Below are 20,635 nucleotides of genomic sequence, written 5' to 3'. Positions count from 1 at the left end.
GGAGTTGGAGCGGGGCCTCGACGGTGATTCCCAGCGTTTCTGAACTGTCCAACCTGGAGGACTCCAGGCAACCGGCCCTGCCGGGGGCGTGCCCCAGCCGGCTCGGGTGCGGCCGCCCCGGAAGTGACGTGATGCCCCGCTGGCCGTGCGGAAGTGGAGATGGCGGGGCTGTACGTGAAACCGGGTGAGCGCGGCGGGTGGGCTGGGGCTCTGGGTCTACCGCCGGCCCAGGCTGCGGGCGGTTACCGCGCGGGGTGCGGACCCTCTGTCGCCCCCGGGCTCGCTTCACACGTCCTCTCACCTTCGCAGGCAACAAGGAGCGGGGCTGGAACGATCCGCCGCAATTCTCATACGGGCTGCAGACCCAGGCTGGCGGACCCAAGCGCACGCCGCTCACCAAGAGGGTCGCCGCTCCCCAGGATGGATCCCCCAGAGGTGCGTGGGGGCCCTGTGTGCCGCCGAGAATGGGCGGTGCCAGGGATAAGCTTGTACCGTGGGCCTTTTTTGCTCTCTGAGGACTTCCTGAGGAGAGAGGTTGGAGCCCCAGAAAGGGGCCCAGTTCTGGCCCTTTTCCGAGCTCCTTACCTGTTGCCCAGGTAAATAATTGGTACGTTGGTCTCAAAAGAATCTCTCTGTGCTTTCGCCCTAGGTGATCTCATCCAGACATACGGTTTTTAATATAGTTTTTAATTTCCAAATTATTTTCAAATCCTATTTCCAACCTGGATCTTTTCTCAGAACCCCATCGTGGTATACCCATTTGTCTCTTCTTCCTCGTCACTTGACTGTATGATAAGCATCTCAGATTTAACGTGTTATTCATTTAATCAGTATCATCTACTGAGCACCTACTGTGTTTGAAGGCAAACTAAACAGCAGTGAACAAGACAAAAGTTTTGTTTTCTTGGGAGTCCACACTATCGCTTTGGAGATAGATGAAATGGTGGTAAGGGCTTTGCAGAGAAATAAAACGGTGATGTAAGAGTGACGGGGTAACTAAGGTACCTGAGGGGCTGACACTTAAGCTGAAATCTGAATGATTAAAAGCTAGCCACACAAAGATCAGGTGCAAGAGCATTCAGGGCATTGGAAACAGCTACTGCAGGAGCCCTGAGATAAGTTTGGCAAATTCAGAGACTGAAGGAATATCTGATGGCTAGAGCACAGTGGGCTAGGGATAGAGATTAAGATCTGAGAAGTACGCAGGGGGCCAGATCATAGTGGGTTTTTGTAAACCAGGATAAGGAGTTTGTATTTTAATCTACGTAAAGTGGAAGCCATGGAAAAATTTAAAGTAGAGGAGGGCGTCCTTTTCCCCTGAGCATTTCCCGTGCCAATAGGTGGATCTGTGGCCCTGAAAAGGGAGCTCAAATTCAGCTCTTTTCACTCCTCTCTTATCCACACCCGTAACATTGCAGAGTTATAATATAAATCAGAGTTTCTTAACCTTAGCACTAATGGCATTTTGGGCCAGATAATTCTTTTCTGTGAGAGACTGTCCCATACATTGTAAGATGTCTGCAGCATCCCTGGCCTCTACTCACTAGATGTCAGTAGCACCCACCCAGTTGTGACAGCCAAAAGTGTCTCCAGACATTTGTCCTGGGGGCAAAATCTCCCCAGGTTGAGAAACACTGACTTATATCTTTAAAAAGACCACTGTGTCTCCTGTGTGGAAAACAGATTTTAGGGAAGAAGTGGAAAGACAAATTAAGAGGCTATTATGCTAACATAGGTAAGATGTAATGATGATTTGGACAAGGGTTGGAGTACTAGAGGTGGTAGGAATTGGATGGATATAAGATATGTTATGGAGAAAGTCAGTAGGAATGAGTAGGTATAGCAGGTGAGGTGAAAGAAGAAGCAATGTAACATACATTTTTTCACTTGAGGAACTGGATGGTGTTGATCATTGATATGGGATAACTGGGTTTTGGTGGGTGAGGAAAAAAGCAAGCTTTCTGTCTTGGCCATGTTAAATTTGGGCTGCTACTCTGGGGAGAGGTCTAGGCCAGAATTACAGAAATGTGTCACTGTCACATGGATGGTATTTGAGGTCATGGGCTTGAATAAAGAGTGTGTGTGGATAGAGGCCTAAAGAGGATCCAAGACAGAGCCCTAAGGTGCTCTAGCATTTCAGGGTTGAACAGGGAAGGAATTAGCAAATGAGACTGAGAAAGAGCAAAAGAAGTAAGAAGAAAAGTAACGTTTACTCTGGGAGAGATTAAAATCTTGATTCAACCCTGATGAATGCTGCTGAGAGGTTAAATAAGATGGAGAAAAGGGACCACTTGATTTGACAAACGTAACAATCACTAGTGACCCTAACAAAAGCAGTCAGGAGTGATGAGAGCAGAAACCCAGCAGGAATGGGCTGAGGAGAGAATGTGAAAAGTGGAGAGAGTAACTGTAGTCAGCTCACTGAAGAAATTCTCCTGTAAAGCAGAGATGAGAAATAGGGCAGTGCCTGAGGATGCAGCGTGAGGTAAGGGATGGTTCTGTATGCTGATGGGATTGTTTAGTAGAGAGGGAGAACTGATGGCACAGGAGAAAAGGGATAACTGCAGGAGGGAAGCCTAGAGAAGGCAAGAGAGGCGGGGATGCAGAGTACAGCTGCAGAGATGGCCTCTGATAGGAACAGGAACCTTTCATCTATTAGAGGAGGAAGGAAAGCAGCCACAGATGCAGGTGGGTTAGTAGAACTGGTGGTGAGAAGATGAGAGTGTTCCTGTTCAACGACCTTTATCTTCTCAGTGAAATATGAGGTAGGGTCAGAAGTAGAGAGACAGCAGGGAAAGGAAAATAAAAGGAGAAGGTAGAAGAGTTTAGAGGAGATAAGATGTGAAAATAGTTGTTCTGAAGAGTGGAAAAATGAGGCAAAGTATATGATCTCCAGGCAATGTTGAATGCCTTTTAAAATCTGTAGCTATGAATTTAAAGGGAGTGAGTTTAATGCACCTCGAAAATCTGAGTAGCTGAGCTGGAAGGGTAGGAGGGGTGGTCATTGTTGCTGAGAACAAGGCAGAGAGGGATGGGAGGCTGAGGTTGGGTGGAAAAAATGGTTATTGGAGGTGAGAAGGTCAAATTGACAGACCAAATTAGATGAATTATCATCCATGTGGATGTTGATACCTAAAAGTAATTTTTGACTTTTCTCCTCCAGTTTTCTCATTTTCCATAGTGATTCCACCATCCCATCATTAAAGTCAGAAACCAAGAGTCATCCTTGGCTTCTCTCTCCTTCACCCCCTGTTCCATCAAGATCTGTTGTACCTCCTCTTAAATATATCTCAGACCACTCCATTTCCCCTCATCTACTCTTTCACTGTAGTCCATGCCAGCATTCTCTTTCCTGGACTATTGTTAACCTGCCCTCCTCTACCTATTCTCATCAGCTTTTCACAGACCATACAGAGTGTGAACGTCATAAAAAACAAGTTTAGTGACATCAGTCCCTGCTTTTATAAACCTGCAGTGGCTTCCTGTTACCATTAATGGAGTAATGGCTCAAGACTAAACTCCTCCAAAGCCCTGCAGGGTCTGGATCCCTGCTTACCTCTCCAGTGAAAGCTCATACTACTTTCTTAAGTGTTAATCATTTCCAGCCACACAGGCCTTGTTTCTGTTCCTTGAACAAGTCAGGACTTTTTCCACCTCTTGGGCCCTTCCCTTACCTCTGCCCTAGTACATGGTTCCTTCAACTCTTTATGGCTGCATCTATCTCATCCAAGTTCTTAACTTTGTGAGCACTTTTTGCTACACACTAATGTAGCAGCTGTACCTATATTCTTACTTAATCATCATTGCAACCCTGTGAAATAAGTACTATTCCTATAATATCCCCATTTTACAGAAGAGGAACCCAAGCTCAGAGGTTAAAGGTAACTTGCCATATGTCACATAGTGTGTGAGCTGGGATAAACTTAGATATCATCTTATAAGGCCTTCCTTGAACACTCAGGCTAGGTAGGTCCCTCTACTATTCCTCTTTATCACATCATCCATTTTATTTCTTTGTACCTATTTAAGCCATGTTTGCTTGATCCTGCTTTACCTTTTCAGTCCCCACCTTAGAGACATCTCCTGGGCCCCCCCCAATGGGGCCTCCACCTCTGTCAAGTAAGGCTTCCAGACCCCCATTTGTGGGGAGTTGTCCTCCCTCCAGCATGGAGCCCACAAATTTCCCAGTCGTTGAGTCTGAGATTCTGCTGGAAGATGTATTGAGACCTTTGGAACGGGCATTGGAGGATTGCCGTGGCCACACAAAGGTAAGTGGGAAAGCTCCCATCAACAGCCAGATGCAAGTATGACTCTCAAAGGTAGACCCTCTGACCCTATGGGCAATGGCTCTTAATCCTTTCTGAGTTAATGAACCCCTTCAGAATTTGCTAAGGACTTCCTAGAAAAATGAACACAGGATTTAGGAGGGTTCACAAGCCTCAGAAGAGGCTTATAGGAACAAGAATTGAATGCAACTTCCATTAGTGACAATAACAGCCTGATTTACGTACCTCTAGGCCACTGAGAACAGACCCTGCTGATATTATGCTTAGGGAGGGGAAAAAAAAAACCACCAACAACAGCCCCTTTTTTTATTGATAATGTTTCCTAAGTTCTCTGGAGGCAAGGGATCTGAGGAGTCTTAAAGGAAAGTAGCAGAGGGGCTTCCCTGATGGCGCAGTGGTTAAGAATCCGCCTGCCAATGCAGGGGACATGGGTTCGAGCCCTGGTCCGGGAAGATCCCACATGCTGCAGAGCAACTAAGCCCGTGCACCACAACTACTGAGCCTGCGCTCTAGAGCCCGTGCTCCGCAACAAGAGAAGCCACCACAATGAGAAGCCCGTGCCCAGCAACGAAGACCCAACGCAGCCAAAAATAAATAAATAAAATAAATAAGTTTATATATATAAAAAAAAAAAAGGAAAGTAGCAGAGTGATCTTCACCTCTTTGGTCCTTAGTTTCCTTATTTGTAAAGCAGCACTATAGAATTAATTTCTGAGCACATGAGAAACTCCAGAAATTTAAAAATTCTAGCCATACATGCATTTTTCTTGAGAAGATCCATAGATTTCATCAGATTCTTAGTGGGGCCTCTAATCTTTGCGTAAAGAACCATAACTCTTAGAGTGTAAAGTTCCTGGGCCAGACAAAGCAGGTGCTTCCTATATGGTGCTCCTTTCCCTGCCCCTGTTGGGCTGGCAGCACTGACTTGGAGGGGGCTTCTGTCTCTCAGAAGCAGGTATGTGATGACATCAGCCGACGCCTGGCTCTGCTGCAGGAACAGTGGGCTGGAGGGAAGCTGTCAATGCCTGTAAAGAAGAGGATGGCTCTGCTGGTGCAAGGTGTGGCTGGGTCCCTTGGTATAGCCTAAGTCCCTCATCCTGCCATGGTTGTCCAAGTTGGACTAGGTGCTGAGATTTTGACTGGTTGGGAGGGGAGGAGTTGCAGCTATGTTTTTTGCTCCAGGTTTCTTGCTCAGCCCCTCTCTCTCCTCAGAGCTTTCAAGCCACCAGTGGGATGCAGCAGATGACATCCACCGCTCACTCATGGTTGACCATGTGACTGAGGTCAGTCAGTGGATGGTGGGAGTTAAAAGATTAATTGCGGAAAAGAGGAGTCTGTCTTCAGAGGAGGAGGCCAATGAAGAGAAATCTGTAGCCACAGCTGAGCAGAACCAGACCGTGCCAGGCATCCAACACGATCCTTAATCTGTGGGTTCCCCAGACTGATCTCACACCATCTCTTATGCCTTGGCATGGGAGGCCTTCCCTAACTTGGCTCCCTTTTACCACTTGGGATACTGTCTGCCCCATTGGGGTGTTTGGCCTGACCCATCTCTGGGGGAAGAGGTCCCTCCTGGACCACAGGGAGGCCGCTTGTTACCCATACCATATGAATTTCAATAAAAACATCTCAATGTGGTGGGACCTGGGTAGGAGAGATGAGCCCTTCCTCTGCCAAACTGGTTTCCTCTGGTGTCCTTAACTGCCCTGCTCGCTGTGCACCGTGCACACCTCTGTTCTTCCTCTATTCATCATGAATGGCCTTGCTAGGCGTGAGTAGACTACTGCCTGCCACTCTCCCCCAAATTAGAAACATACATCCCTTGCTGGGCTGAGTAACCCTATGTTTGGATGATTTTGTTTCAGTATGGGAACAGAGGCTCAAATAGCACGGGGAGATTTTTTTCCCTCAAAAAAAGGAGACTGACCTATTTGCATTGCATCACCCTTGAGGTATGCAAGTGCTACAGAGATTAGAACCTAGCTGTATAAATTGAAGGTGAAAAAGACCAGATTGCTGACATATGGGATCATGATTTTTTTTTTTCAGGGGACGGGAAGAGTAGGATTATGACTCTTTATCTGACTCACCAAATAAACTTCTGCCTCTGTTTGGGCCCTAAGGTCTTCTAACGCTTTGAGGACAACAGAACCAGGTGGAAGGGGCCAGGAGGCTCATATCATGCTGTGAGAAGGGAGAGTACAGGTTTCCAGTGTTGGAATATAGTTGGTACTTACAGGTGGGAGGCAGAAAAGGTATGGGGAGAGACAAAAGAAGGCTATAGGCTGGGACAGTGCCTCTTTTCTCCTGCTTTGGAAAAGCTAAGGAGGGACTGGTAGAGAGGCCTGATTCCAGGAAGGCTGCTTCCTGGAAAGGCTGCAACAGCCCTTGGCAGGGGTCAGGCTATTGCTGTTTATGGTTTGGCAGCTCCTATGGCCTGCCCCCAAAGCTTGCCTCAGGCTCTAAGTGCTGCTGGAAGTGGGCCCAGTGGGAGCTGGGAAGGAACCTGGGACCTCTGATCCTAACCAGGTTTGCTGGGACCCTTAGTTTTATGGCTGAGATGGGAAGATCAGCATTGAGGAGAACACTGGAGCCAAGGCATTTCTTTGAATGTTTACTAAGCAGTCAGACAGTGACATTCTCCATCCCCCAGCCCCAGCCTCAGCCTCAGCCTGAGCCAAGGGCCAGGGGTTGGGAGGAGTGCCTACAGACCAAAGAGTAGTAGAACTAAGGGCTTGGCAAGTTGCCCATTCCTATCCCCGGTCTAGCTGCCTCAGAGCTAACGGAGGCCCAGAACCACCATATCACCCCATTCTGGATTAGATGAGGCCAGCTGGCCTTTGGATACCCCAGAAAAAGGAGGTAGCAGCAGCAGCGTGAGGGATTCCTCTTACTCCACACACAGGGTCATCTTCACTGGATTAGATGTCCATTTCAAACTGTGCATCATCTGGAGAGAGAAAAGGCAGGAGGACTGGTTGCTGGGCTGGGGTCTGCAGGTTCAGTGTCAGTGAAGAAGCCCCTCTCAGAATCGAACCCCCACTCTACTTAACTGGGGCATTTGGGCTCAAAGCCATTTTTAAATTTGGGGGCCTGCTTTCCTTACCAGGTATCTCTTCCTCTGTCTCCTTCTGCTCCTTCCGCTCCTTGAGCCTGGAGGGTGGGGCTGTTGGAGGAGTTGTGACCCCGGGAATCTGAGGGAGGCAGCAGGGGGGCGTCTGGGCAATGGGTGAGTTCTTGCACTCCAGCAGGAACTTTCGGTCGTAGATGATCCTGGTGCCTGTCAAGGGGTAGGGGCTAGGTAAGAGGCAGGAGCTTGGGTACAGAGCTGTCTGGGACCCCAGACACAGGCCTTTTAGGGACCAAGGGGTCACATCTTCCCATTTTTCAAAGGGCTACTGCTCTGCAGCCCGGCCAGGATCTCAGCTGACTAGGCTTCACAGCACTTAAAGTCTCCTGGGCCTACCCAAGATGTGTCTAAGCACCATAGAGCAAGTGGGGCATCCCAGCTGGTTTAGGCAGGGGCTTTTAGTTTAGGGGAGCCTCAGGTCTTGGCTCCAGGAGGAGCACCAAACTTGGAGCTCAAGTACTTAAGGAGGCTCCTGTCCTGCTCTGCTGGCTCTGGAACTTCATTGCTTTGGTTCACAAGGGAGGGCCTAGCCCTCCAGCCTCAGTTGGATGAGGAAGCCAAGAGCAGATACGAAGGCTGGTGCTGCCACCTGGGCTCTGATATCCTGCAGGGAGGAGCGGTGTTCCTCCTGTGAAATACAGGGACACACTGTTCTTATCCTGACCCCTCCCAAGTCCTGTCAGGCTCAGCTCAGCCTAGAGGAACTTGGCCCCAATCATGTCCTCAAAAGGCCCTACCCTGTTCTCACCCCTCCCCTTCGCCTCCGCGGCAGGAACCCCTGAATAGGCATGATCCCAGGCTGCTCCACCAATCTGCCACTAGTCAAGCCAGCCAGCGCAGAGACCCGAAGCTCCTGCCCCCAACTGCCAGAGTCCTGCATTTGCAGCTTTGCAAGACCCGGTTGCTTCCTGCTGAAGCCAAACTCAACTGGGGCCTCGGCTTCTGCTCCCAGGCGGCAAGTCAGGAGGGCTGGGTGAGCAAGGAGCCCAGAACCCAGGCCATAGTGATGATTTCTGCCCAGTCACTAGGAAACTAGGCACAAGGCCGTGTTGCATCACTTTGAGAATTTAGGGAACTGGGCTTCGGCTCCAAGCACCCACCCCCCTCAAAGCTACAACCTGCAGAGGGGCCTGCAGGCAAGTCCAGGCTCGCACCTCCCCGCCCACGTCCCGCGACACGCACACGCTGGCCTGGCCGCTGACCTCCGGGGGTAGTGGCGTATAGTGTGCCCCCCAGCGTGGTGCTGTAGCAGTCAGGCAGCCAGTCCCTGCCCCCGGGAATCGGGCAGCTGGTGGATGTGGACATAGCGCGGGTGGGACGAGCAGGAAAGCAGCGGCTGGTGCTGGTGTTGAGGACGCGGGGCGCAGCCGAGTCTGAGGCGGACTCAGTTGACCACGTGCGGCCGCAGCAACAACACCAGGACAACGTCAAGCCGGGGGCGGGCCGGCTGTCAATCAACCCGATGATCCCGCCCTACCCTCGCGGGAGGAAGCACCAAACAGCAAAAGTTGGAAGGAGTTCCAGGAGCCTCACCAGCCTCCAGTTCCTCCTGGCCCAAAATTGGCCAGCCTGCCTATACCTATAAGCGCTGCAGCTACTCAGCTATTTACTATTTACTGTTTACAGCGGGCGCTGGGGACAGGTGAGGTATGGCACACGTTATTGCCATGTATTAATCCATCCATTCCTCTCAACGGTTTTGGACAGTAAAGCACTGTTATTAGCCACATTTTACAGGTGAGGACACCAAAGTCCAGAGAGGTTAGGTCATGGTTCAAAGTCACGGATTTTGTAGGAGGGGGAGCTGGAATTCATACCTGTGTGTGTCTGATTCAAGTGTGTGCCCCTAGGCACAGCTGTGTAATGCCTCCCATTAATCAATTTCAGTACAGGGTAAAAGTGCCTTGATGGCCTGGTGCACAGCCATCAGGGTAGGTCAGGGAGGGAGAGTGGGCTTTCTGGAAGAAGTGATACCTGGACTGATTAAAGCATGAATAAAGGTTGGAAGATAGGAGAGGCCAGTTCTTTGATCTCTCTGTCACAGCTAACCTCAGGAAACTAAGGAAGGACTGGGGGCTGGTGAGGAGGGCTTGGTCTTTAGCCCTCTGGAAAGTAAGATCAGAGAGGCTGGCCTTTAAAGAGAAGATTTTTTGATGTAGGCACAGTGACATGAAAGGAGGCAGGAGAGAGGTAGTGGGAGAGTAAGTACTAAGTCTAGTACCTGTATACACAAAAAATCTCGACTTGACCCAGTTGTCTGCTGTTTGGCTTCCTCAGAGTCACTATACCCTCAGCAATGCCACCCCACCACCAATTAATTGTAGACCACCTGACTTCATGCATTTATCAGTACTACTTCAGCACTGGCTTCATCAGATTTTCCCTCAGCTCTGATTTCTTGACTCATTTAAAAAGACTATTTTACAAGTCATTGCTTCTCAAATTTTAATGTGCACATAAAGCACCTGGAGATTTTGTTAAAATGAGGATTCTGATACAGTAGGTGGGACTTGAAATTCTGGGTTTTTAATAAAATCCCAGGTGATGTAGACCCTTAGGTCTGCATGTCCTTAGAATCACGCTTCAGGTAGCAAGGATATGTATATTTTATTGTTCCAAAAAGGTTTTTGAGCCTCTTACAAAGTGGTGTATGCCTAAATAAAGTGTCTTAGCAATGAAGTGCTGGAGGGTAAGGCTTGGGATCAGATTGTGGAGGAACCATCTATGACAACTCAACTTTTAAGCAAGGTAAGTAGTCTAGTGAGGGGAGGGGGAGATGGGGTGGAGGACAGTGAGACTGGAGGTAAAGACTCCAGCCTAGTGAAATAGGGTAGGCAAAAAGGCAGTTGCTGCGAGGATGGAGAGAAGTGGAGGGGATCCAGATACACAGAGGAGGAAGGGTAAGGTGACTGATTTCAGGGTGGGGTGGGAGAGGAGATAAGCTAGGATAATTCCCAATCTTCTGACTTGAGAGTCTTGGTAGCTAGTAGTACCACCTAATATAATAGGGAAAACAAGGGGAGGGGCATATCTTATATTGGGGAATATATAATGTGTGTGGAATGTTCAGATGGAGAAGCACAGTAAGGAGCCAGATATACAGGTCTGAAGCTACAGAGGGAGAACTCTGGGCAAGTGATTCAGATCTGGGTGGAGTAAAATCCAAGAGTATGGGATGAGATTACCTGGGGAGAAGATACACCAAAAGAAGAGACCTGAGCATATCAACATTTATTTAAGGGGTAGTGGAGGAAGGAGACTGAGAAAGACCAGTGAGTAGGAGAACTAGAAGTGTCAAAGGTTTTCAAGAAGGATCAGTGTGGAAGTGATCCTTCTATTAATCTCTATTATAAAACAACAGCAGCAGTTACAGACTTATAGCAGTCTTACTACTGTAAGAGTACTACTAGAAGTGTACTTTTCTTGAGACACTGTGTGCTATAAGGGCTGGGGAACCAGAGAATAGGTAGTTGGTTTTCGAGAGAAAACCAGATTCATCATCCATTCAACCAGGATGAAGGACCAAGAGTTTAAATCAGAGGTTTTTCAACACTGATTGCCCATTACAGTATAGAAGCTTCCAAAAAAGAAAAAAACCAAAAACTTATGCTCAGGTCCCAACCCCAGAGATCTGATTAAACCTGTAGGGGAATACCAGGTCTCTGCCACCAGGCAAATTACTTTGAACTCACGTCAGTACCATTAAGATAAAACAGGAAGAGGTGAAAAGTAATCACAAAATAGGTTTGCAATCTGATCATTAGATTCACGATCTTGTTTTCCAAATTAGGTCTTCAAGCCCAAGCTCCTGCCCTTTTTTGGAGGTGGTCTTAACACACTCAAGTTTCTCTCACCCATTTCCTACAGGAGAGAGTGAAGGTAAAGTAACCTGTCAAATAACATTGACACACGGTGACAAATCTTTGAGGAATAGAAAATGCAGCATTATCAGAGTCCCTCACCCCAGAACAGGGTCCACTGGGAAGACGTCACAACCATCCACACTTCTTAGTAGAAGAGCTCTAGGGCTAGTTAGAGAACAAGATGTTCAGAAGCTGTTTTCCTACAGTTTGTTTGCCTCTTCCTGGGTTTACAATGTGGTACAAAGGTCTTAAACAGTGGGACAGAACCATGTATACTAAGAACTCCTCTATGTGGCTTGAAACTCTAATATGACCAGCCTTTCCCCTTCTAAAAGCTACCTCAAACTAAGGATGGTACCCTCCTGTACTAACTTTGAGGTTGGAAAGAGGACTTGGCCAGAATCTGTAAGATGGAAACTACAGTTCCAAGTCCTGAGATTTCTTACCTCTGGTTAGGAGAGGCCACCATTGGCTGTCCAACTCTCTTCTTCGGTCTCGTTAGCTGAGGTGATGAGATTTCCCCTTTGAGAGCAGGGACTGAAGGAAGCAGACTGGCCTATAAAAGGGCAAGTCAGCACACTGTAGCCACAATAGGTTTAAAGGGTCTTAAAAACATCAAGAATTTTATTGGTGGTGGTATTTTATTACATTGAACACTACTTGAAATAAGTGGGTCCAGAAACCTTGATGATACAGTTTTATTCCTTGAATGAGCTGTTATTCTCATAGGGCTTGATCTATGCCTCAGCAGGATGTTTCTTTTCTTTTCTTTTTCTTTTTTTTTTCAGCAGGATGTTTCTTAATGACTTGAGGGCTCACTATGGGTATGCAAGGTTTTCTTCTGCCTCCACTAAATTCCCAAAATCAATAATGGCTCTCACAATAGCAGACTTTTGATTCCATGTAAGAACAAATGGTAGGGGCCCTCAAATCTCAGCAATGTATTGGCTTCTAGTAGTCCCATACCATACATTCTCATTCACAAGACAAGAGAATCTGTTAGAACTAGGAGACCCTTTTGAGTTCATTTACATTGTTTCATTTACAGATGAATGTGAAGCCCAGAGGTAAGAAATGACTTGCCTATGGTCATATAGCTTAAAGTGGCAGAAATGAAAACAGAATTTAGGTTTCTGACTCTTGTTCCACTCTACCCGTTCTGCCTCCCCACAAATCCCTTGTATATTCTGAAAGTAATTAAGTTCTTACCTGAGCTAGGTTTAATCCAAGGTTCAGGTTGGTAAAATAGCAGTAAAGTAATGCCAGGAAGAGGCAAGACAGAGGAAGAGATTAGCAGGCAAAATGGAGTGGGGAGTAGGCTACTGGGATTCAAATAGAAAGAAAAGAAGGCAGTGGTGGCAAGAGGGCAGGAAGTAGGGTATCCTAAATAACTGCTACAAACTGCACAGCTCCTGTTTTTTCCTAATCCTTCTAGGGGTTTCTCATAATTGTGTCTTCTTATGGGTTCTAGCTCCTGATCTGAGATAAAATTTCTCATTCTGTTGTCCTCAAGGTATAGAAGATATTGGAAGAGCTCTTCCAATAATTCAAGTGTACTTTAAATAGTTAAGATAGAACAAAACTCACTTTTTGTCCCACTGAATAATTTACGTAGTATTCTCTCTCTCTAGTATATGTTTCATCAAGAGTAGTTTCATTCATTTCACTAATATTAGGTGATTTTTTGGGTTGTTATTAGTGGTAAGTGGAAACAGCAAGATATGTAGGTGATGCCAGGGGTCCTCTGTCCCCCTCAAGGGGGTCTCTTGAGACTACTTGATGTGGTTATTAAGCACTACAAAGGCACTAGCTTCAACACCAGTGATAATTTCCAAATCCATTCAAAATAGAAAATAAGAAATGAGCTTACAGAAGCACTCTCATATGTAAAATGATATGGAAGACAGAACAACCAGGTATGTCTAACACAGAACAAACATGGCGTGTCTCATCTAGTGGCAGCTCTAGGAGCAAGGCAGAGAAGATTAAGAACTTCCGTTGGTAGGAGAGTAGAAAAGTGCTTCTGGTATGGTTCTGCCCCTAGTTATTATCTTTCTGTGCATCCTTCTTTGCCTTAATGTGTGTTTTGGCTCCTCTATCACCTCAAACATTTTCTTGTTTTCTTTTTTAGCTCGCTTTTATCTAAGACCAGGTAATTCAACCATATTAAAACATGAACAGTCAAGTTGATGACTGTTCTTTTCATTGGGCTAGTTTTTTCTTCTCTATTGTGTCAGATTCTTGGCATAGCCTATAGTTCGGCCAAAGCAATCCATTCCAGTGTTCATGAGTTTAGCTTGTTGACCATATTGGCTCTTCATGGAACTAAGCCCAGAATTAGTCACATATTTATAAACATTATTCAGCTGATGCAACAATACAACAGAATTAAAGGAGTCACCCCCACCCCCACCCCCACCCCCCCCTCCTATGTCCCAACCCAAATAAAACTTAAACACCTATAACCAATATAAATCTTTAGATAAAAAAGTCAGGAAGCACAAAAGGAATCTGAAGGATGATTTGGGTGTCCCTAAGTTTTTTCAGTGTCATCTGACTGAAATCCTGTTGTTCTTATTGACATACTCATGATCCACAAAGAGCTAAACCTTTTAATGGCCTATCTGCTAAAGTCAAATAAGACACATTGCAGGGGCTTGAAACATTCTCACTTTTAAAACGATACGGAAGAGAACAAAAGAACAAGGAATGTTTAACACAGAATAAGTATACAACTAGTCTTAAAAGTGCTTTTTCAAGGCAGTCTAAGAATGGACTCTGAAGTGTAAAATGTGAGAAGCCTATCACAAATATAGTATTAACAACCTGGTTCAGTATGATTGTGGATTGGGTAGTACCTGCATGACCACTGAAAGGATCACACCCCACTTCTAAACACTGTTCATCTTTTTATTGAATATTCTGGTAAATATTTCACATTAATACAGGCCACATTAAGTAGAGCCACTATATGACAAGAAATTTACTCAACCTTTTCATTTTAAGTATGTAAACAATTGTACATGTATTTACCACCCTAAAAGGTTGAAACATGTAATCATCTAATTCTCTTCTGCATACAAGTAGCATTCAGTATGTTTAGCCCAAAGCACTAATTTCAAAATGGCTAAACTAACCAGAGAACATAATCAGATGGATAGGAAATCACTTTGTTCATATACAATGGGCAATCAAATTTCCATTGCTAAAGCCTCAGAGAATATTTCTTAGGCACATTAAAAAAAATCCCCAGGGTTCTTCCAAGGTCAAAAGTTTCTCAAACAAGGCTAAAGAGTAAGACCTTCTAACTTAGTTGACATATTTGAGATGCATGTTTCCAATATGAGGTGCCCACGTGCCAGGCCAAATCTGAAAAGGGGGAGGAAAAATTGGAATTTCTAATTAGGAATCTTTAGACATTTACAAAATGAATATATAAATGCAATGGTAATTCACTGTTTCTGCCTAGGAAGAATACACATACATGAGATAAAATGTTAAGTAGCATCATCTTGATATTGAAAAACTTAATTCAGTTCAAGATAGTCAGATGTCATGACTTTTGATATATTCAGAACTTGCACTACCCAAAGAATTAAAAGAATGACATCATAAATCTGAAAAATAAAAGAGCATTAAGTCCATTTTACCTGTTGGGCATCAGTGCATTCAGTTGAATTTTGAATAACTTTTATCATAGGGTTCCAAGCAGGATCTGGGTTGTGAAGTCCATTAAACAGAGGGCCTCCTGGAACATCAGCAAGCTGAGGATGGGAGGGTATTATGGTGCCTCCATACATGGAAATTGGTAGACCCTAAAACAGCAGAAAGGTGTAATCATGAAGTGATTGTAAATGATGATTCCACAATATCAGCATAGATTTCTCTTATTTCCCTTCATTCAAAGAACTCCAGAGTATCCTGTAAGTATAGCACCATTGTACAGTCTTGGGAAACCAAAAGTGGTTATTTGCGTCAGCAACACTTTTCAATGAGAATAGAAAAACAAAACAACTAAATCCAATATCAAATCATCAGGAAATTTCCAATACTTGATGAACATATATAATACCCTCAACTTTCCCATATTTAGGATTTACTAATAAGCTTCTGCCAAGAAAAGGGGAATTCTACATGATTGCTTGCAGCCACAATCTGGCTTTATGGCAGCCTGGAAGCTCTCAGAGGAGACAAGAGGGCAATGGGGAACTCACAGCCAGCTTTTCAGAGAGGAAGAGGCCTCTAAGCTGTGGCAGCCAAATGCAAAGCAGCAAAACCCAAATCTCTCAGGTTCTGGAGGGAAGACGGGGGCTTCTTCAAGATAGTTTGAGGACAAACTAATGTAAACAACATAATCCACTTTTGAAATTGGATAAAAGATCTGGCAAAGTCATAGAAACAAACTAGTTATACCAAAAGGGAGAATTATTTCAGTACAAATTACTCCTTAACATGTGACTACACTGGCTGGCAATGTGTTAAACAAATTACAATGATGTTTGTCAGCTCACTTTAGAAAAATCCACAAAACTGCTTACCATAGGCTGATGAAAAATGTTAGAGGGGGCTACCATTCCAGAATCATCTCTCTCCATTGGTTGATGCTGAGAGAATGTGCTTGGGTCTGATAATTGTTGATGCATTGGATGGTTCCCTATCACAGACTGTGACCAACCTGACAAGCCTTCTAGAAAGAAGAATTGAGATCAAGGTTAGATATTTATTTGGATAAAATAACAAAACATTACCACTGGATTTTTTCATACTAAATTTAATCAAAAGCATTCCTTTGAGAAGCTCAGGACACATTCATGAAAATCTTTGCAAATCAAAATACAAGTTCCTGGAAAACTGGGTGGAGTCCTCTGAATACCCTAAACACTCTACCTTGTCCTTCAAAAGATTAAGTGCTCTCTGAAAGAAATCAAATGATTGTCCTATTCTACAATGAAAAACTTAAGAAGGAAAGGAAGTATGCTTTGAATCTTTTACTTCTAATCAAGTCTGTATTTATTATTTTATATATATTACTATCATACATATTACATCTATTATTATGTATAATCCAAACTAACATTCCAGACTTTGAGACTGGACTGAACTCCTCAAAGGTTTAAACAACCTTACTGGTTAAGTGCAGGAACTAATAAGCTTATTTATTTAGGTAAGGAACTAAGTTTAAATGGCAAAATCCCACAACTTACTCAAGATATCCCTCCAGACAGAGGACACTGTAACTGTACCTGACATGGCATTGACGCCAAATGACCAGATTCCACTGTGTCCAACAGGAGCAACAAAACTGGTCCCCACAGGGGCTTGTGCAACAGACCCTCCTTGCCGAATCCGGGCTAGTCTCTCTGTTCCAATGGGGGGAGGTATCTTTCGATCCTGACTGGCACTGCCTCCTTTCGGTTGGCCCAAAGTTGGTGGGGCAGAAGTGGCTGAAAGAGGTGAAGATGATCCCGAAGAAACAGATGGAATAGGAGAGTCACCTGGTGGCAAAATATTTCTCTATTGTTTTATTACATATAAAAACTAATTATAAGAATATGAGAAACCTTGTTGGAAAGATCTGTTCCACAACATAGGTTCTGGAAAAAAAATTTCATTTTACAAGGTCATTCAGATGAGACTATATAGGGACTTCCCTGGTGGAGCAGTGGTTAAGACTCCATGCTCCCAATGCAGGGGACCCAGGTTCGATTCCTGCTCAGGGAACAAGATCCCACATGCATGCCATAACTAACAGTTCGCATGCCACAACTAAGGAGCCTGCCTCCCGCAACTAAGACCTGGTGCAACCAAATATATAAGTAAATTAAAAAAAGAAAATATATAAGTTCTATAAATATTATCCTATACTACTTGTGCCTGTAGTAAATATAAACAACTAGTCTAAAAATATAGTAAGTATAGACTAGTCTAAAGAATTTTTTCAAATTGAACTGAACGAGGCTAGAAGGGAAGAAGGCTGTATTTATTCTTATTGTAGTTCTGCTGGCTTGCGGGATCTTAGTTTCCCCACCAGGGTTTGAACGCAGGCCCTCGGCAGTGAAAGCGCAGAGTCCTAACCACTGGACCACCAGGGAATTCCCCTTACTGTAGTTCTAAAAAATCTTCTCAAAACATATATTGTCACATTTTAAATTAACTTAAATGTGGCAATGTTTGCACGGTAACTATCATATTGTCTGGAAAATAGCTGCTGGTCCTCTATAATTATTAGCTGTTTTCTTTTTTCTCTTTCTACAGCCCCTTATTCTTCCCCATAAGGAAGGAAGGTTAAATGTTAGTGAAGCATTGTAGGATTCAATTCACAGCTTTGTTTCTTAATGGGACTCTCAGGTAATATGGGTAGTTTTCCTTGCCAAAGGGCCAATACTCACTGACTTTCTCATGATGCTCATTTAAAAAAAATCAAATCCTGTTCAAATCCTTTTAGAACTTCATCTGTTCTAAATATTGAAATAAGTCAGAACAGAGGAATATTTTCACTTATAAATGGCAATCATACAGTTTCCTCAAATGTAAAACTAAATGAGGAATCATACCAAACTGACCAGATACTTAAATTCAACTTCTTTTCAGACCTAAGAAATTATTTCACAATACTGTCCCCAAACGGTCTTATAAAACTACTTGTAGTGCCTCTTTTCTTGATCCAAGTCTCAGTGTAATCTCAAATCTGGCTTGGAAGAATAGCCTGACCCTTCTCAAGTTTTCTATCCTATAAATGACTGATAATTTTTGACATGACTGCAAAACAAACCTTGGGTATTTGCATACAATTTAGATTACTAAAGTTACAATATAACGTTCCCTGAAACAAATGGTTTAATAACTTATTCAAGACTCTTTGGGAAGAGTTCCTCTAGGATTCCTACATGAGTTTGAGGCGCTTGTCCAAGGGTGGGGAGAAAAATGTTGTCTGTTGAAACTGGGAGTCCCAACGGGAGCTGGCCCTTGCAGGAAAACCCGAGTTCCTGGTATGCCGGAAAAACTTGTCAGAGGAGCAGAAGAGGAAGATTGGGAGCTGCCTGATGGGTCAATGGACGGTAACCCTGAAATAAAAACAGGTCCAAGACGTCAAATTAGCCAAGGCTTTAAAAATGAAAGTCCAAGGTTGACTTAATTCCTCTTTAAAAAAGCAGAAAGAACGCAGTTTATTTTGTGGATCACAGCAACAAGAATCCATTTATTTCATACTGTATGTCCCCCCAAACCATTTTTTCCTTACAGTCCAGAAGAATATCACCAAGCAGGACTAGATATAGAAATGTGAGCCCAATGTTTAGGAATGGCAGTCACCTGGAGTATGTTCTAGATAAATCTCAAAGCTTTCATTAGAGGGGACATGAAATGAGAGCATGTTGTGGTACCCATCACTTAGAAATATAGCTGTTCATCTATAAAACTATAGTCATTTCCTGTGCAAGATGAGTAACAAAACCTACCAATGTTTGCTTCCTAACAAGGAAGGAAAGCATACGATTAAACTAAAGATAATTTCAGTATTCCATCTGATTAAAAAAAAAAATCAACAGCTGCAAACTACATCAAAGTTTCTATCTAGTTTGCATGAGTCTGAACTTAGCAGTATTCTCAAATTCCATTGCTTTCTCTGGAGAACATTTTTAGGGAAAGAGGTCAAGGATCTGGAAAAGGATTATAGGTGCTCATTTCAGAAAAAAGTAGTTAATATCAACATAAAAAATTCAGAACTTTTCAAGCAGGTCTTATTCATCTATAAAGTATATAATTCAAAGGCTTTTAGTATATTCACAGGGTTGTACAACCATCACCACAATCAATTTTAGAACATTTTTGTCTACCCTAAAAGAAACTCTGTATGCATTATCTGTCACTCTCCATCCTCCTTTACCCCATATCTGAACCTCTAAGCAACCACTAATATATTTTCTGTCTCTCTAGATTTGCCTATTCTGGACATTTTATATAAAAAGAATGATACAATATGTGGTCTTTTGTGACTGGCTTCTTTCACTCAGCAAAATGTTTTCAGAGTTTACCCATGTTGTAGCACAAATGAGTACTCCATTTCTTTCACTGTATCTCATAATATAGAATATACATTATACTAAGAATAATATCTTATATAGATATACCACATTTTGTTTTTCCATTCATCAGTTGATGGACATTGATTGTTTCCACTTTTTGGCTCTTAGGAATGGTGTTGCTATGAACATTTATGTACCAGTTTTTGTGTAGAAACATGTTTTCTCTTGGGTATACCTAGGAGCAGAATTACTGGATCATATGGTAACTCTTTTTAACTTTTTGAGGAACTGTTGAACTGTTTTTCCAAATGATGTACCATTTTAAGTTTCTACCAGCAGTGTTTGAAGGTTCCAGTTTCTCCACATGCTTTCCCGTCTTTTTAAGTATCACTATTTCTTACCTGCAAACTAGGAAAACTAAACTATATCCATGAAAGAAGAGCATCAACAAAAGAAACTACCCAGGCAGTTAAGAAATGAAGCCAAGCTTAATCAGTCCTGGACCCTGGAAGGAAGGTCAAGGATTAATGCTTGCTTTTTTAAAAAATTATTTTTTAACTAGTAATAAATAATTTTGATGTTATAGATCTGAATAATTAAGGTTCCCAAACCTTGTTTGCTACCAAACTAGATGGATGATCTCCTTGACTTTCTTTTCTCCAGCCATTCATAATCTGCACATCTTCTGGGATATAGAATGTGGAGTGCAAAGAGCTCAAACACTGGAATATGAGAGATCTGAAGTCTAACTCTAGCTAAGGCATTCTAAATTCACATATTAGTTAGTGCCAATCAAGTCAAGGATTAATTAAAAAATTAATTTTTACCACAGTCTGAGCACTGGCAATGAGCTCTTCTTTCATTCTGGGGCCTTTGAAAACCTTTTTATTAGTCTGCCAAAATGAAAAGTTAAAATAGATACCTATTTATAGAAAAGAAGAAAAAAAATCCAAGAGAATATTTTGGACCACAGACTGTCTTATGCAAGCTTTATTTCTATTCAAAAGATGATATAACAGCTATGTTTTCCTGAAAAGATAAGTAAATGGAAACATATCTGATAGAAAAGCTAAGGCTATGCCATATCCATAAACTCACAAATTTTAAACAACTTAGATCAGTTTATAATTAGCAAAAAGGAAAGATGGGCTATGGGACAGTTTTCCAACTGGAAGAAAAATGCTAAGTGGCACTAGTTCTTCTTACCCCCTTTCTAGGTCAGCCACAATTTCTAATTTTGTTTTTCAGACTAGAGCAAAGAGATTGGACTAAAGTTTGGCCCTTAGACTCTGGAAAATAGATTCTGGTTTTCCAAATATCTCCAAGCCACCA

The 20,635-nt window shown here is 43.5% G+C and overlaps 2 protein-coding genes across 11 annotated transcripts in view; one reads left to right on the top strand and one right to left on the bottom strand.

Moving 5' to 3' along the window:
- The first annotated feature begins 81 nt into the window (after positions 1-81).
- On the top strand, positions 82-5,964 carry SRA1 (steroid receptor RNA activator 1). Its single transcript, XM_059917273.1, has 5 exons — positions 82-184; positions 310-435; positions 4,063-4,268; positions 5,236-5,344; positions 5,499-5,964. The coding sequence occupies exons 1-5, from the start codon at positions 160-162 to the stop codon at positions 5,708-5,710; spliced, it is 678 nt and encodes a 225-aa protein (XP_059773256.1). The 5' UTR covers positions 82-159; the 3' UTR covers positions 5,711-5,964.
- Positions 5,965-6,887: 923 nt separating this feature from the next.
- ANKHD1 (ankyrin repeat and KH domain containing 1) overlaps positions 6,888-20,635 on the bottom strand; it is a 126,761-nt gene continuing 113,013 nt past the window's right edge. For 3 of the 10 annotated variants that reach the window (XM_059917252.1, XM_059917262.1, XM_059917256.1), the window contains 7 exons: positions 18,167-18,343; positions 16,523-16,774; positions 15,818-15,966; positions 14,930-15,094; positions 11,726-11,835; positions 7,393-7,566; positions 6,888-7,236 (listed from right to left, as the gene is read on the bottom strand). In XM_059917252.1, the coding sequence (XP_059773235.1) occupies position 7,236; positions 7,393-7,566; positions 11,726-11,835; positions 14,930-15,094; positions 15,818-15,966; positions 16,523-16,774; positions 18,167-18,343 (1,028 nt within the window). In that variant the 3' untranslated portion in view covers positions 6,888-7,235. Of the gene's footprint in view, positions 7,237-7,392; positions 7,567-11,725; positions 11,836-14,161; positions 14,649-14,929; positions 15,095-15,817; positions 15,967-16,522; positions 16,775-18,166; positions 18,344-20,635 lie in introns of those variants that run through there. The other 7 variants (XM_059917254.1, XM_059917257.1, XM_059917253.1 and 4 more) reach the window with 6 other exon arrangements.

Source organism: Balaenoptera ricei, chromosome 3, assembly GCF_028023285.1.
Source record: "Balaenoptera ricei isolate mBalRic1 chromosome 3, mBalRic1.hap2, whole genome shotgun sequence".
NCBI lineage: Eukaryota > Metazoa > Chordata > Mammalia > Artiodactyla > Balaenopteridae > Balaenoptera > Balaenoptera ricei.
Note: the sequence above shows the minus strand (reverse complement) of the source record. Positions and strands in the feature narration are given on the sequence as shown.